The sequence below is a fragment of the Gilbertella persicaria genome (assembly GCF_025201335.1).
Source record: "Gilbertella persicaria strain CBS 190.32 chromosome Unknown B0P05scaffold_6, whole genome shotgun sequence".
Lineage (NCBI taxonomy): Eukaryota > Fungi > Mucoromycota > Mucoromycetes > Mucorales > Choanephoraceae > Gilbertella > Gilbertella persicaria.
This window is the reverse complement of record NW_026251967.1, coordinates 314,584-330,272: the sequence shown is the minus strand read 5'-3', so window position 1 is coordinate 330,272 and position 15,689 is coordinate 314,584. Positions and strand designations below refer to the sequence as shown.

General features: G+C 36.3%; 6 protein-coding genes across 6 annotated transcripts; all 6 read left to right on the top strand.

The window, feature by feature from the left end:
• Window positions 1-38: 38 nt before the first annotated feature.
• B0P05DRAFT_577541 (uncharacterized protein) lies at window positions 39-1,278 on the top strand (the record flags this gene model as incomplete). Its single annotated transcript, XM_051581792.1, has 3 exons — window positions 39-80; window positions 127-656; window positions 702-1,278. The coding sequence occupies 3 exons, from the start codon at window positions 39-41 to the stop codon at window positions 1,276-1,278; spliced, it is 1,149 nt and encodes a 382-aa protein (XP_051438111.1).
• A 1,819-nt stretch (window positions 1,279-3,097) lies between these two features.
• Window positions 3,098-3,773, top strand: B0P05DRAFT_463491 (ribosomal protein L24e-domain-containing protein; the record flags this gene model as incomplete). The annotated part of the gene is made up of 3 exons (XM_051574169.1): window positions 3,098-3,157; window positions 3,348-3,653; window positions 3,702-3,773. Coding segments are annotated over 3 exons (438 nt in total), but the record flags the coding sequence as incomplete, so codon positions are not given.
• A 1,413-nt stretch (window positions 3,774-5,186) lies between these two features.
• B0P05DRAFT_528406 (uncharacterized protein) lies at window positions 5,187-9,779 on the top strand. Its single transcript, XM_051576637.1, has 6 exons — window positions 5,187-5,852; window positions 5,876-6,755; window positions 6,802-6,950; window positions 7,002-7,077; window positions 7,126-8,888; window positions 8,938-9,779. Exons 1-6 carry the CDS (start codon window positions 5,368-5,370, stop codon window positions 9,671-9,673), a joined length of 4,089 nt encoding a protein of 1,362 aa, XP_051438109.1. The 5' UTR covers window positions 5,187-5,367; the 3' UTR covers window positions 9,674-9,779.
• A 92-nt stretch (window positions 9,780-9,871) lies between these two features.
• On the top strand, window positions 9,872-11,521 carry B0P05DRAFT_504558 (major facilitator superfamily domain-containing protein). The gene is made up of 5 exons (XM_051575494.1): window positions 9,872-10,071; window positions 10,121-10,166; window positions 10,219-10,280; window positions 10,327-10,683; window positions 10,736-11,521. Exons 1-5 carry the CDS (start codon window positions 9,915-9,917, stop codon window positions 11,494-11,496), a joined length of 1,383 nt encoding a protein of 460 aa, XP_051438108.1. The 5' UTR covers window positions 9,872-9,914; the 3' UTR covers window positions 11,497-11,521.
• On the top strand, window positions 11,472-12,548 carry B0P05DRAFT_594309 (uncharacterized protein; the record flags this gene model as incomplete). The annotated part of the gene is made up of 4 exons (XM_051583070.1): window positions 11,472-11,646; window positions 11,709-11,939; window positions 11,999-12,205; window positions 12,254-12,548. The coding sequence occupies exons 1-4, from the start codon at window positions 11,591-11,593 to the stop codon at window positions 12,546-12,548; spliced, it is 789 nt and encodes a 262-aa protein (XP_051438107.1). The 5' UTR covers window positions 11,472-11,590.
• Window positions 12,549-12,955: 407 nt separating this feature from the next.
• B0P05DRAFT_463777 (uncharacterized protein) lies at window positions 12,956-13,534 on the top strand (the record flags this gene model as incomplete). The annotated part of the gene is made up of 1 exon (XM_051574186.1): window positions 12,956-13,534. One exon carries the CDS (start codon window positions 12,956-12,958, stop codon window positions 13,532-13,534), a length of 579 nt encoding a protein of 192 aa, XP_051438106.1.
• Between the last annotated feature and the right edge of the window lie 2,155 nt (window positions 13,535-15,689).

Genomic DNA, 15,689 nt, shown 5'->3' with positions numbered 1-15,689 from the left:
CTCTAAAAAAAACACTTTTTTTTCACTTTTGATCAACTATGCCTGCATCAGCAAAGAGAAAGAGAGGAGCGAACAGTTCTGTAAGTACATTCAACTATGCACATAGTTTACTTATGATTCTTCAAGTCAGAAAGTTTTAAAGAAGTGCGTCAAAAGATCAGAGCACTTGAAGCAAGTTTAAGCGACAAGTCCAAATTAAACAATATTGTCGAGATCTTTCAATATGCTAAAAGTGATAACCCTCAAATAGTTCATGCTGCCGTCCACTCTTTGGGTCGTGTCTATACTACTTTGTTGAGCAGTGGCGATCTTCGTAAACCCAAGCACACAGACGAAAACTCTGCAAAATTCAAAGTGTATACTTGGCTTCGAGAAAACTATCTGGACTATTTGACCTATGTTCGCAGTTTGTTATCCAGTGATGAACCTGGTCTTCAATTACCAGCACTCAATATATTGTTGGCCAACATGAAGGCAGAATCTGAAAGTTTTATGGAGCATCATGGCAGCTATCATTTTGCAAATGCTGTCTATGGACCTATTGTTAAAGAAATCATTACCAGTACCAATTTCAATGAACATATGCGCAAGGAGCTTGTTGAGAAGTATTTGAATGTCTATGACGATTTAAGACATTATTTCTTAAAAGATGCTGCGTAAGTCAAGCTGATCTCTATATGTTTATTTATACGATTCTATAGTGAAGTGATGGAACAAGCTTACCAAAAGAAAGAAACACAAAAGAAATCAAGCAGCTATAAAAAGGTTAAATTGTCAAATGAAGCAGACAGTGAAGACAATCTTCGTTTGATGGCTACCAATGTACTTTTGATTTTAGAAGGCATTCGCACCATGCCAACAGAAGCCAATGAAATTGACGAATTCTGGACAGTGAATCCTATTCAATATGAGCCCAAATCCAAGCAAGATAACAAGACAGATGATTTGTTGGGTGATGAGGGCTTATTGTCTGATTCAGAACCAGAAAATGAAGAAACAGCTGCTAAAAAAGAAGGAAAGAAGAGAAAGCATCCTTTGCTTCAGTTAAGAGTACACAAGCGTGGGTTTTCCGATTGTTGGCTTAGTTTGATGAAGTTGCCTTTGACTGAAGAGATGTACAAGCGAATCCTGTTGATTTTACACAAGCGTATTTTGCCTCATATGCATGAACCTAAATTATTGATGGATTTCTTGACTGATTCTTATAATGTGGGTGGTGCTGTTAGTTTGTTGGCCTTGAATGGTTTGTTTACTTTGATTGTGGACCACAACTTGTAAGTCTTTATGAATATTTTTATGTTTACTCATACTATCTTGATAGAGACTATCCCGATTTCTATATCAAACTGTATTCATTGTTAGACAGAAATGTCATGCATGTCAAATACAGATCTCGATTCTTTCGTTTACTGGAACTTTTCTTGTCTTCTGCGTAAGTTAAAGTGTGTGTGTGTTTTTTGGAATCTAATCAGGTTCATAGATATCTTCCTGCTGCTCTAATTGCTGCATTTATCAAGCGTTTAGCACGTTTGTCATTGACTGCTCCACCTGCAGCTAGTGTGATTATTATTCCATTTATCTATAATCTCTTGAAGCGCCATCCTACCTGTATGGACTTAATTCATAGCAACAAGGCCACAAGTGAAGCAGAAGATCCTTTTAGTATGGAAGATATGAACCCTTATGAATCCAAAGCAATTGAATCTTCTCTTTGGGAAGTACAGACCTTGAGTCAACATTACTATGCCAATGTATCTACACTTGCCAAAATCTTTGGTGAACAATTCTTGAAACCCAAGTATAATTTAGAAGACTTTTTAGACCACACATATGCTACAGTAAGTAGATATTTGTATTTTATGGGGAGGGTTTTTTTTTTTTTTACTAACTCTTTTAGTTTTTTACCACTGAAATTGACCGTAAAAGAAAAAAAGAACCTGCTTTAGCACTTGAGAAACCCACTAGATTTACTTGGGAGATTTAAATAAATCCCAGCTTTTGGTTAAGAAAACGTGCGTTTGTTTTATTTGTTAATTAACTTGACATGATGACGATAAAATAAGCTCTTTTGAAATTGTCTTGCAAAAATGTACAAGTTGATTTTTAGGATATAGTGCATGTGGTGCAAAAAAAAAAAAAAAAAAAAAAAAATATATATATATATATATATATACAGTCGACGAAAAAAGGTTGGCCCAAAAAAAAAAAAAATTGGCCAGTTTGAAATGAAAATGGATCATAATTTGAAAATGGGTCAGTACGAAAATGGGTCACCAATACAGAAATGTAATGAGGATTGGCCAAATTCTCTCTTCTTTTTCTCTTCTTGAATTTTTTCATATTGCTTAACATGAACGAAGAATACAATTTTGACAGTGAGACAGTGCCTGTGATGATATAATCATATATGGACTGGGAAGAAACTGCAGCAGTAAATGCAGCACAAAAAGAAGCTAAGAGGAAGACCAAACCTCACTCGAAGGAGCCCTCCCTTGATGTAGTGAAGAAGGAAAGGGGATCATACATTACCAAGAACGAAGCAAAGGTAGTCAATTTGATCAATTTGTTGCAGGAGTTTGAGAATATGTCTATCAGTGAAGCGGGTAGAAAGGTAGGGCTCTCCAAGTCAACAGCTATTCGTAAAGTCAAGCAGTGGAATCAAATGACAAGCGAAATAGCTGAAAAAGGGTTCCCTGATTCATTTCATACCTCTTTTACTTTTTCTTCAATTCTTCTTAAACAACCATTTTCATTTCAAACTGGCCAATTTTTTTTTTTTGGGCACATCCCTTCTTTAGTCAAAAGTCTTTGCCCTTCGAATCAATGCCACACAGCGTTTAAATTCGGGACTCGCATCAGTGCGGATTTACAAACTCATATCCGGTCCGAAAGTTAAAAGGCCGGAACAGACGCCTTCCATACATACAAGTAACTGAACGCAGATTATAGTACTCCCTCTTTCAGCTCCCATAAGCACCCATTTAAACAATGAAGTAACGTATCCATCAATACAAGACAACATCTTGACGCCAAGATTTGGATGAACAAAAGATACAATGGATGAATCGAATGCTGACATTTTTTTTCTCTTTATGACAGGCTTGAGATTTGTTCCTTCTCTGGTCACAAGATCTATCCTGCCAAGGGTAAGACTTACGTCCGTGTTGACTCTAGGTAAGTTACATAACTTCCGTGTCTAAAGGAATGTTGTACTCATGTTCCTTTTTTCTGTATAGAGTAAGCATCGAGAAAATGAAAAAAAGAGAGAGAGAGAGAGAGAGAGAGAGAGAGAGAGAGAGAGAGAGAAAAGAGATTAGATCGTGTCATTGACTAACATTACTCTATAGACTTTCCGTTTCATCAACGGTAAGGCTGCCTCTTACTTCCTTCAACGTTTGAACCCCCGTAAGATCAGATGGACTGTTATCTACCGTCGTTTGAACAAGAAGGGTATCACCGAAGAAGTCCAAAAGAAGCGTTCTCGTCGTACTGTCAAGCACGAACGTGCTGTTGTTGGTGCCTCTTGGGATGCTATCCGTGCTAAGCGTAACCAAAAGCCTGATGCTCGTGCTGCTGCTCGTCAAGCTGCTATCACCAAGTCCAAGGAAGCCAAGAAGGCCGCTGCTGCTGCCAAGAAGGCTGCCAACCCTGCTGTAAGTTATATTATAGGTGTGTATGTGCGTATTCTAATTATTTTATAGGGCTCTCAACCTAAGGTTAGCAAGCAACAAGCCAAGGGTTTCGCTCCTAAGGCCGCTGCCACCTCTCGTTAAATTGTTTAAATAAAAACTTTAACAAATTCATATTCTTTACAAACATTTAACAGCATTTACGTTCAGAATAAAGCACTTTTTGCTATGTAAATCACTGATAGTGATGTCTCAAAAAGAAAGTTTTCTATGTTAGATAGACTTTGAAATGCCAATGAGAGCAAGATTATGTTGAATTGAACATACTCTGTTTTATCATGTTAAATATAAATAGTTTTATCTACAAATAAACCATTGCCTTTTCCTTAAGTCTCGGTCTACAAATAGGTGTACTTGATGAACTGTAGACTTCCTTGTAAAATGTTTTCAAGTTACTGTTGCTCAAAACCAATGTGTATGTTTTTTTTTCTGGAATAGAAGAAATGCTCCTAGCCGTTGGCAAATTCGTCAATCAATTCTTAAATTTGTATTCTTGTCAGAAAGCTTTCATTTGAGCCTAATTTCTATTATGTATTATCGTTTGTGCAAACTTTTCTCAATTAATACAGCCGAAACTGTACTACTACATCCAGTCTTACTGGACCTAAATGCAACTATATAGGTATTATCTTGAGCCTTCTAAATGACAACTATACATGTTAGTATTTTCGAGCATGTAACAAGTAAGACAAAGTTATTCTGGTCTCGATTGAACATGAGATATATATATATATATATATTTTTTTTTAGTTCAAATGACTATCAATTAAGATCGTCTCTGCGGAAATATGATGATGCTACTTTTGCAGGAGCCCAAGATGTGCGGAATGAAAATTGAAGAGGATCACCGGAAACCCATGGCAACTACCCGCATTTATTTACATTCGTCATTAGGTACCGTTTTTGGTTTTTTCAGAATCCGGTATTTTATTTTTTGTTTGAGGTTGAGAAAGAGACGTTTTGCCGGTGTCTCTCTTTTCGGGTCCATTGAATTTCAGAAAGAGAGAAATATGCACATTGTATTTGACACAGTGTCGTTGTCAGAACTGCATCGTTAAAGGAGTCATGTATATATATAAAGAGAGGAAGGAGTAGATTTATAAACATATGAATTTCCAAACTGGGTATTAATCCAAGGTGCAAATCATTTTACTGGAAGATCATAAACCGGTAAATTTGTTAGCCGTAAAAATCCGTATTTTCTGCGTTTGAGGTAAAATCATTTTAAGCCAACTTTTTTTTTTTTTTTTACCAATAAGAAAGCCAAAGAATAGCATATATATAGTATAAATAGTTCTTCCTAAATATATATATACACACGGGTCATAATTATCAATTTAATAAATTACAGAAGAACCAACAACAATAGTTTCATTTATTGACGGACAGTGTATTTAGCCGGAGCAGCGAGTTTGAAAAGAAAATACAATTCCATGTAGTACAGACACAAAAAAATTATTATTTCAAGAGCAGTAGCTTAAATTAAGTTTTTTCATCTTTTTTTTCTTGCTTTTGTTGATGTTATTTATTTCTTTTTACTTGAATAAGAGCAGTAATAGTCTTGTATAAAAAAAATATGAAGCTACCATTTCTTTCAAAAAAGAAGGAAAAGGTTGATAACGAAAACGATGACCGGCCAAATAATGACTTGAGGCGAGTGGACTCAACTTCCTCTTACATGCAACTTAGACGAAATATTTATGTAAACATGGAATTACCAGCTTCAGAATATGACCAAAAAGGAAGGCGTATTCATCGCAACTATGCAAATAACCGTGTGCGAACAGCCAAATATACACCTATTTCTTTTGTACCTAAAAACCTCTTTGAGCAATTCCGAAACGTTGCCAACCTGTACTTCTTATTTCTGGTGATTTTACAATGTATCCCATTGTTTGGTGTGACAGAGCCTGCTGTGTCAGCATTACCACTTATTGCAATTTTAATCATTACAGCCATTAAAGATGCCATTGAAGACTGGAAAAGAAACCAAAGTGATGATAAAGTCAACAACTCGCTTGTGTTACGATTGTCCAATTGGAAGAACGTCAATGTTCCCGAAGTGACAAGAGGCCCTTGGTATTATCTGCATGTTATCATCGGCTTCTTCTCAGTTTTATCAGGTTCAGAAAACAAGTATGCACACAGCTATCGACAGGCGAAGTCATCCTCAGCTCTTGCACAAGAAAAAAAGCCGCAGATCAGCTCAATTTGAAAGCATCAGAAGATTGTTTGCCTTTGACTGATGCTGAACAATCGAGTTATTCCCCACCAACGCCTCCTCCAAAAACATTGATGACCACTGTTCGAAAACGATCAGATACAATTCGTTCTAGTGTATCAAGTATTTTCAGCAAAAGCAACTTGAACACTCCACAAACAAAAAGACCCTATCGACCAGGCGCTATTCCTCACTCTGTACTTTACCGTTTACCCACACAAGAGACTGCACATCATAGACACAGTCGAATCATAGAAGAAAGTGAAGATGCGCGTAGACCTTCTTTGCACCCCACAGCAAGTGGTGCCGGTGACACTGCGCCTAGTTGTCAAGTAAAATGGGCCAACATTAAATGGAAAGAACTTCAAGTGGGTGACTATGTGATGATCAAGAACGATCAAGATATCCCGGCTGACATTGTGATTCTATCAACTTCAGAAGCTGATAACGTCTGCTATATCGAGACACAGAATTTAGATGGTGAAACTAACTTGAAGCAGCGTCAAGGTTTGCCAGGTACCTCTGGTCTCCGCACAGAACATGATTGTGAAGAAGCCCGATTTTACATTGAAAGTGAGCCACCTCACGTCAATATTTATCAGTATAATGCAGTATTGCGTTGGCAGATTGATTCAGACGAAACAAATACAGTTCGATCAGGTGTATCGCATGAAAAGGCTGATGCTGTGACGTACAACAACATTTTGCTTAGAGGCTGTGTGCTTAGAAATACAGAATGGGCCATTGGTGTTGTTGTCTATACAGGAAATGATACCAAGATTATGATGAACACAGGTCGCACACCTTCAAAACGTAGTAAAATAGCCAAGGCCACTAATCCTCACGTAAGCAATAGCTGAATACTATTGTATCACTTACTTTTTTGTTTAGGTTGTTGCTAATTTTGTCATCTTGGCTATTCTTTGTATCGTGAGTTCTATTTTAGATAGTGTCCAATTCACGGGTAATGGATCTTCACGTTACTTTGATTATAATATTGAGGGGTCAAACGCTTCTTATTCTGGGTTCCTTACATTCTGGTAAATTACTATATTGTTAAGTATTGGTTAATAATCTCTGCTTGAAATTAGGGTTACACTCATTTTGTACCAAAATATCGTGCCTATTTCACTGTATATTTCTGTCGAGATTGTCAAAACATTGGGTGTAAGTTATTAATGATGTGCAATGACATAATTAATCATCCTATAATAGGCTTATTTTATTTTTGCCGATCTGGACATGTATCATGAAGAAACCGACACACCTTGCATTCCCAAAACATGGAACATTTCAGACGATCTAGGCCAAATTGAATACATCTTTTCAGACAAGACTGGTACATTGACTCAAAATGTCATGGAATACAGAAAATGTACAATTAATGGTGTGTGCTATGGTATTGCTACAACAGAAGCTACAATGGGTGCTTTGAAACGTCAACAAAGTAGACACCATTATGGTCAGTCTGATATTATGCTTGATGCTGATAACATGGACAATGTCACCTTGGATGAATTGAACCACACATCTGAACCCTTCATGCCAGATGCTGCAGAAATGGAAAAGTTGAAGAAAACCATGTTCGAAAAGCAAGCAAAACTTTTCAAAAACACACATATTGGTCCTAACCCAACATTTGTGGATCCTCAACTTTTTGATGACCTTGAACAAGAGTCTGGACAATCTGCAGCCATCACTCACTTTTATCAAACATTGGCGCTCTGTCACACTGTGATTGCTGAGCAGCCTGATAAAGAAAATCCAGATTACATTGAATACAAGGCACAATCGCCTGATGAAGCTGCTCTTGTTGCTACTGCTAGAGATTTGGGTTTTGTGTTCTTGCGTCGTGACGGCAGCAAGATATTTATTGAAGTCAAAGGTGAAGAGAAGTCATTTACGCTGTTGAACGTATTGGAATTCAACTCAACTAGAAAGCGCATGAGTGTCATCATTCAACCCTCGGATAGTGACCATATTGTCTTGCTCTGCAAAGGCGCCGATTCTGTCATTTTTGAACGTCTTTGTACCGACTTTGGTACACAAACAGAACTAGAAAAGCAACAACAAGAACTCAGAGATGCCACTACAAGAGATTTGGAACAGTTTGCAAACGAAGGGTTACGTACACTTTGTCTTTCTTACCGCTTTATCTCTCCTGAAGAATACAAACCATGGAACAAGCGATTCCAAGAAGCTTCATCAAGTCTTGTCAACCGTGAAGAGCGTGTCGATGCTGTCAGTGAAGAAATTGAGCAAAACATGTTATTGATGGGTGGCACTGCCATTGAAGATCGTCTTCAACATGGTGTACCCGAAACCATTGCTGAACTTTCCAAGTCTGGTATCAAACTGTGGGTCTTGACAGGTGATAAAACAGAAACTGCTATTAACATTGGATTTTCTTGTAATCTCTTGACAACTGATATGGAATTGCTTATCTTGCGTTCTTCTAATCGTGCAGAGACTGCTCAAATGTTGGATGATACACTTCAAAAACTGAGCAAGGAAGCCGAGACAGATACCGCTGCTGCTAATGGCGATAGAAAATACGCATTGGTCATTGATGGCACTACTTTGAAATATGCTTTAGAAGATGCTACAAGAAGCAAAGTGCTTGCTATTGGTATGCAATGCGCTAGTGTTATTTGTTGTCGTGTGAGTCCCAAACAAAAGGCACAAGTTGTTCGCATGGTTAAAAAGGGCCTCAAGGTGATGACGCTGGCTATTGGTGATGGTGCAAATGATGTTTCTATGATTCAAGAAGCTAATGTGGGTGTTGGTATTTCTGGTGTAGAAGGTAGACAAGCTGTCATGGCCTCTGATTATGCCATTGCCCAATTCAGGTTCTTGAGAAAGCTTTTATTAGTTCATGGCCGATGGTCTTATCTCCGTACTGCTGAAATGATTATGGGTTTCTTCTTTAAGAATATTGTTTGGACCTTTGTCCTGTTCTGGTATCAGATTTTCTGCCAGTAAGTAATGTTGTTTGTTTAAAGACAGGTTGACTTATCCCTATAATAGATTTAACGGTAGTATGGTGTTTGAATATGCCTTAGTTACATTATACAATGTGGTCTTTACATCCTTGCCTATCATCTTTTTGGGTATTTGGGATCAAGACTTGAGTGCTAAATTATCTCTCAAGTATCCTGAACTTTACCGTATGGGTCTGAGAAACGACAAGTTCAAAACCTGGAGATTCTGGCTAACTATTCTTGACTCTATTTACCAATCTTCCGTATGTTTCTTTTTCCCTTATATGCTTCTTGTGGGTGGTGGTATTGACCCCCATGGCTATGATGCCAATGGTCTTTATGAAATTGGTACTATTGTATCTAGTATTGCTGTCTGCGTAGCCAATTTCTTTGTCGTCTTCTCTCTCTATAGTTACACATGGATCCAAGCATTGGTGATCAGTCTGTCAATTCTAGTCTATTATGCATTTGTAGGCATTTATTCGCAATTCAACACCTTTATTTTCGCTGGTCATGTTCGCTTATTTGGCACAGGATCTTACTGGCTTATTCTCATATTGACAATTGTTGCCTGCTTCATTCCTCGTGTGATTGCCAAACATTATCTGCACCAATACCACCCTTATGATAATGATATTATTCGAGAAATTGAACTGGTTATTCACAAGGGCAAAAATATTTATGATAATATGGAAAAGGAGCAAATGATTGATATAGAGGAGGATATAGTATCTCGATCAACTCCTGTTTCTTCTTACCAATATTCCAAGGATAAACCTTAAAGAAGTGTATTTCTAGCATTTCCTATTTATTGTATTTCTTTTTTGTAAAGTATATATAACTGTCTACAACTACTGCTTAATAAAATAATTACATTCTTATAACGAATTCCAGATTATGTACAAATATGCAGGGACAAAGAGGAAGGGCTATATGGAGTACTTGTTGATCTGCAAAAAAACATTATAAAATGTTTTCGACTTTTTCTTCTTTTTTTAAATACATGTTGAAGATAAAAGAATCATGGCTAATTTGAAATCAAACTCATTGGCTTTATCAGATAAGAGAGAAGATGTAGACAGTAAAAATTACTATGATTTGGAAAAAATAGAAAGAAGGGTTGAAGTCATTCATCATATAGAAGACTCCAATTCAGTCTCAATACAGTCGCAAGAAATAAGTGAGTATTATGCAATATCTCTATTGAAGCATACTCAATTCCTGATTAGATGAAGAAAACTCAAGTCATATTATTCCTAATGGTGGCTATGGATGGTAATGACTTGTAAATAAATACAGAAAATATTAATGTATTTATCTCTGTTAGGGTCATTGCCTTTGTAGGTTTTTTGATCAATTTTGTTATGTTTGGTACCTGTTCAATCTGGGGTAAGTATACTTTGATTTTACTTCTATAAATTAAGTGTTTTTTGAGGTGTGTTTTCAAATGCATATGCCACTAGCATACTCAACAATAAGACAACGACAATGGAGCTTATGGGTGTTGGTTCTCTTGCACTTATTTGCATCAACTTGTTTGCACCTATTGGTTCAATTCTAGCTAGCTATGGAATTCGGGTGGCAATGGTTGTAGGGGGCACCATAATATCATCGGCACTCATTTTAGCTAGCTTTAGTACTGAAGTGTGGCATCTTTACCTAACACAAGCTTTGCTTTTTGGTACGGGTGGCTCTTTAGTTTATATGACTACCGTGAATGCTATTTCTCAATGGTTTACAACGAGACGTGCTACAGCAATGGGACTGAGTGCTTCAGGAACAGGGCTAGGAGGTAAGATTAAGATTATTAAACGAGAGCATATTGCTTAATGCTTTATTATTAGGCTTAGTGCTTAGTCCTCTCACTAACTTTTTAATTACAAAGTATGGTCTTCCCTGGACCTATCGTATTATTGGCCTTATTGCGTTCAGCATAAGTATGATTGCTGCTTGCCTCATCCGATCCAATTTGCCACCAGAAAAGGTGAAACAGCCTATTCGCTCACCTATCAAGTTCTCATTATTCAAAAACATCGATTTTGTTATTGCACTCTATGGCTTGGTTATTTCTAGTGCAGGATACACAATCCCGCTTTTCTATATACCAAAATACTGCACAACATACAATATAAGCTCTGCCGATTCATCCGTCATTGTTGGTGTTGCCTTGGCTACCAATGCAGTGGGTCGTCTAGTGATTGGTTACATTGCAGACCGTGTTGGACGCATCAACATGTATATCATTGCTTCTACTGCCACTGGTCTTTTTTGTACGCTCATTTGGCCCTTTGCAAAGACCTTTGGATCCATTATGTTATTTGCAGCATTGTTTGGTTTTACTGGCGGCGTTTATTATATACTTGCGGCTCCCATTACCACAATGGTTGTTGGGGTTGAAAATGTTTCTTATGGTCTATCAATTCTATTTATTGCTAGTTCAATAGGCGGTATTGGTGCTCCTGTTGCCTCGGCCATTCAACAAATTACACCTGAACAAAGCTATATTGGCGTGCAGATATTTTCTGGTGCTCTTTATATTTTAGGAGCACTTATATGTTTGATTTTGAAGCTTAAAATCAATAAATCATTCTTCTCATTTGCATAAAAAAAATAGCCGCAGAATTTTTTTCTCTCTCTCTCTCTCTCTCTCTCTTTTTCTAATTTTTTTTCTTATTCAAGATCGCGTCTATTGATCAATAATGGTTGATACAACTAGCAGCTTCTTTCATTTTAATGATACACCAACTTATTCTTCGTAAGAGAAAAAAAAAAGTTTTTTTTAATTTACACAAAAAAGATATTTATATATTTATACAGAGAACTTCTTGACTTGCTCATAAAAACTTTGAAACAAAACGCTAATCATTTAAAGACAGAAATAAGCGTTCAACTTGGAGAAGGATTTCAAAGTGTAACAAGACCATGGGCTTTAGTTCTTGCCAAGGAACCAGATGTATTCCAAGATACAGTTAAAAACAGAGTCATGTCTATCCATACTCGTCGCATCCCACCCGAGGAACGGTTTTGGCTGAACTCCATCCAAGTTTGGTAATTTATTTTTGAAAAAGGATTTTTCGCCTATTTGTCTAACATGGTAAAGATAATAGCCGAGTAGAAAATATACACCAATTACGAGCTATCATATGTGCCTTACATATGAAAGAGACAAATCAAGAAGCACATCATATCATTCAATGGATTGAACGCGAAAAAGATGGTCAGCCACCCAACATGATTGTTGTTGTTGACTTGTTGGACTATCTTGTAAATCGACAAGATAAATTAAATGATCCATTACGTTATTTGTACATAGAGTAAGTATATGAAAAATTTTTTTTTTTTTTTTTTTGTAAATGACACAGGAAAATGACTAACATATTTCTATTGTGGAACCTATTATTAACAAGTGGCAATGAACTCTGCCGTGCGTTGTCAGTACTTGTAGAAGTCTGTGTCTATGAAACTAAAGTTGGTCGAATGCATTGGGAGAAGGCTTTGGGGTTTGAAATAAACCATTTTACCGAGTTATTGATCACAGACAAAGACTGTTTGCCTTCTCTCCATCAGATCACCAAAGATTATTCCCCATTCGTAAAAGACGGTATCCAAAAACTACATCAAATTTTAAACTACTACATAGACAAATTGTACATTTAAAGACGGGCAACTCGGAACGGTTATTCAAATAAAAAAAAAGGGGGAAGTCCATATCGGTCCAATGAGAATCAACTCAAATGATAATCAGTAAAAAAAAAAAACGACATGGGGACAAGCCAGTCTCATTTTGTGACTCCTTCGACACATTCAGTCTCCGTGGGACTATAAATCACACTTGAAGGCGATCATTTTCTTTTTTCTTTTCTTACCTATTTATTCTGTACATATATTCATAATTCTATTCTCTTTGTGTATATAAAATGAACTCATCAAATACTGACACTCTTAACTTTGACTCCTTGGATGACTGGTTGGAAAGTGATCTTCGTCAATCAGGTATCATATTGCCTCAAGACAATAACAAGCCTACTTTTTCTCCTGTGATGCCACCTACTCCTGCTCAAATGATGCTTGCCTCTCCTCCTATTTCGGAGTGTACACCTCGTATGGACCCTCTTCTTGATCTCTCTACACCTTTATTAAAATACGAGCCTCTCTCACCGGTTGAGACACCTAAAGCTGAACTTCAAGATATATCTAATTCTGCCGTTGATCTTCAGCCATTTATCAAAGCTCTCACTTTACTTGGATCATTACAACAAAACAACACCAGCAATCACAACACCATCAGCAATAAACGCCCAAGAAACGACTCGATAGATGAACAACAACAAGATTTAATTGCTTTAAAACGACAAAGAAACACTGATGCAGCCAGAAGGTCACGACAACGCAAGGCTATGAAGATGGATGCTCTCGAAAAACGTGTGATGGACTTGGAAGCTGAAAATGAACGATTAAGATTACGCGCTGCAGTTGCCGAGAGTGAACGCGCCAACGTCGAAGCAAAAGAGAAGAGAAGTAGAGTCAGAATCTTAGAACTAGAACGACAACTTGCCGACACTCACAAAGCACTATTAAAATACAACACAAAAGACATCACATTATTACCAGCAACACCAACAATATCAACTTCAGCAATCTAGAATGGACTTTTTTTTCTTATTTTTATTATTTTATATTTTTCATATCAATTCTATATGAAACGATAAACTCTTAAAAACCAAAAGGAGGTATTGAGGTGGGATTTCCCTCTCTTTACTTCTTCAAACCCTCACAAAAGCGTGTATCCCATGTCTTAATAGTGTCGAAAAAATGTTTTTTTTTCATGGCTCTTTTTATAAGATTGGTCTTCTCGCTAACCCCCTTTTTTTTTTTACTCTTTTCAAACAGTTTTACTAACTTTGTTTTTTTTCATGAACTTTTAGGTTTGGTATTCTTCATGATATTCTTTTTGTTTTAATGAAAAAATAAGCAAATAAGAGTGTTATGAGTTCGTTCCTCTCTCTGTCTGTCTCTGTGTCTCGAATAAAGATAATAATAAAAACTGGAGAAGCAAGTAACAAGAAGCATAAAACAAAAGGAATATCAACAGAAAAAAATCAAGAAGAATATCAAAAAAGTACAAGTGTTACCGATTACCCATCATCAATATAATGTGAAGTAGGCTTTGAAGTACTAACTCTTTTTTTTTGTATATATAAAGTTGGATTTATAGGTTTGAATTTTCGTTCTCTTTTGTTCATTTTTCAAAGAAAAGGGTAGATCGGTAATACAATTATGGTAAAGTTTGTCTTTTTTTTTTTAGATAGTTTGAGTAATACTTTACAATAAACTTTTTTTTTTTTTTTGACTCGGTGGAATTAGTCCTTTTTTGAATGGTTTCCTTGTTTTAATATAGAAATAAAGTTTGTAATAGATGTCCAAGTTTTATTATTTCTCTTGCGTTTTGTCTTGAAAATACATTTTTATATCATTATTGTAATAAACAGTCAAAAGAAACCCTTTTAACAAGTTGCATATATATTTCCATCCTGTACTAGTGTTATTTCTTCTTTTCGTTTCTTCGGAGATTCCTTAAAAGCAAGTCAGACTTGACAAATCGCAGCAAGCCATTACGTTGGTGATGAGATAGGGAGCCCTCGTGATCCCTCGTTTTATTTATTTGAACTCAATTAGAAACAAAAACTGAAGAGTGTAAGTCTATAACGAAATGTCAATGTTGATAGAAGAGTCATCTTAAGCTCTTAAATTCCTATTAAAATATATTTCTTTAGTGAAATATTAACCAAGGCAACAAATTCTTTTTATTATTATTATAGACGTGTATGTTACACCATATAAAACGTGAAATGGATCCATCTGGACAAACTAAACACAAGAGGAAAATTTTTTTTTCTGTTTCTGATTCCTCTTGACACGCGAACTCTATTTATTATCTAATGTGTGTTTGTGAGTACTTGCAAGCAATATAATAAGCATATTTATATAAAAGATCAGGTACACGTTAATTTGAGTACAGCCCATAGTTTGATCAGTGTGACTCATTTGAACCAAGAACATTTGCTGAATGCTTAGCCCTCCCTTTTTTAGCATTTAATGCGGAGAGTTTGCGGGGTTGGAAGACTTGAGACGGGGGGATGCTCTTGAGCCATTTAATTGATGTTGAACTTGATAAGATGAAATGGCTGAATACTACGGGATAAGGAGCCCAATCAATAGCTTTATTTTTATTTTTTTGTGCAAAGCCGGTTAATGTTTGAAGAGTATAGTAAACACTTAAGCTTTGTAGATGCGTTATTATCAAACTCTATAGTCAAATAGTATTTGGTCCTTTTTTAGATTTATAAAACATTTCTATATAGCATCACGTTAAACTCTATTAGAACTCTATTTTTTTTTTTGCCCTTTTTTTTGTGTGCACAGCGTGTTGTCACCAAGACAACACATTTTTATTATTATTAGGATCTAAGGGGAAATATCTTTGGAGGGAATAGAGAAAATTCTGCCTTCTCGTGACTCCTCTTGTCGATCAAAGCTTTACAAACTAAAATACAATAAAATGTTGACTTTGATCTGTATTTCAAAGCACCCTGTCTCTATAAACAAATGGCTTAACTAATCAAATTCATCTTGGTCCTCTCATTACATAATCAATTGACATGTCTTATTCACTTGAATCAAGTTCCTTTCTTGATCACAACATTTTGCCCGCATAAATGAGATTAAGTTTAGGTGATGCCTAAATTTGGAATAAAGCTACCTTATGTCCAACTATAAAAAAAAAAGCCTCCCTTTTAC

Coding starts and splice junctions, on each gene's coding strand:
- B0P05DRAFT_504558 (XM_051575494.1), top strand. CDS start 9,915: ATGGCTAATTTGAAATCAAACTCATTGGCTTTATCAGATAAGAGAGAA. Junction 10,072..10,120: donor AATACAGTCGCAAGAAATAA/GTGAGTATTATG, acceptor ATTCCTGATTAG/ATGAAGAAAACTCAAGTCAT. Junction 10,281..10,326: donor TGGTACCTGTTCAATCTGGG/GTAAGTATACTT, acceptor GTGTTTTTTGAG/GTGTGTTTTCAAATGCATAT.
- B0P05DRAFT_528406 (XM_051576637.1), top strand. CDS start 5,368: ATGCAACTTAGACGAAATATTTATGTAAACATGGAATTACCAGCTTCA. Junction 6,951..7,001: donor TCTGGGTTCCTTACATTCTG/GTAAATTACTAT, acceptor GCTTGAAATTAG/GGTTACACTCATTTTGTACC. Junction 7,078..7,125: donor AGATTGTCAAAACATTGGGT/GTAAGTTATTAA, acceptor ATCCTATAATAG/GCTTATTTTATTTTTGCCGA.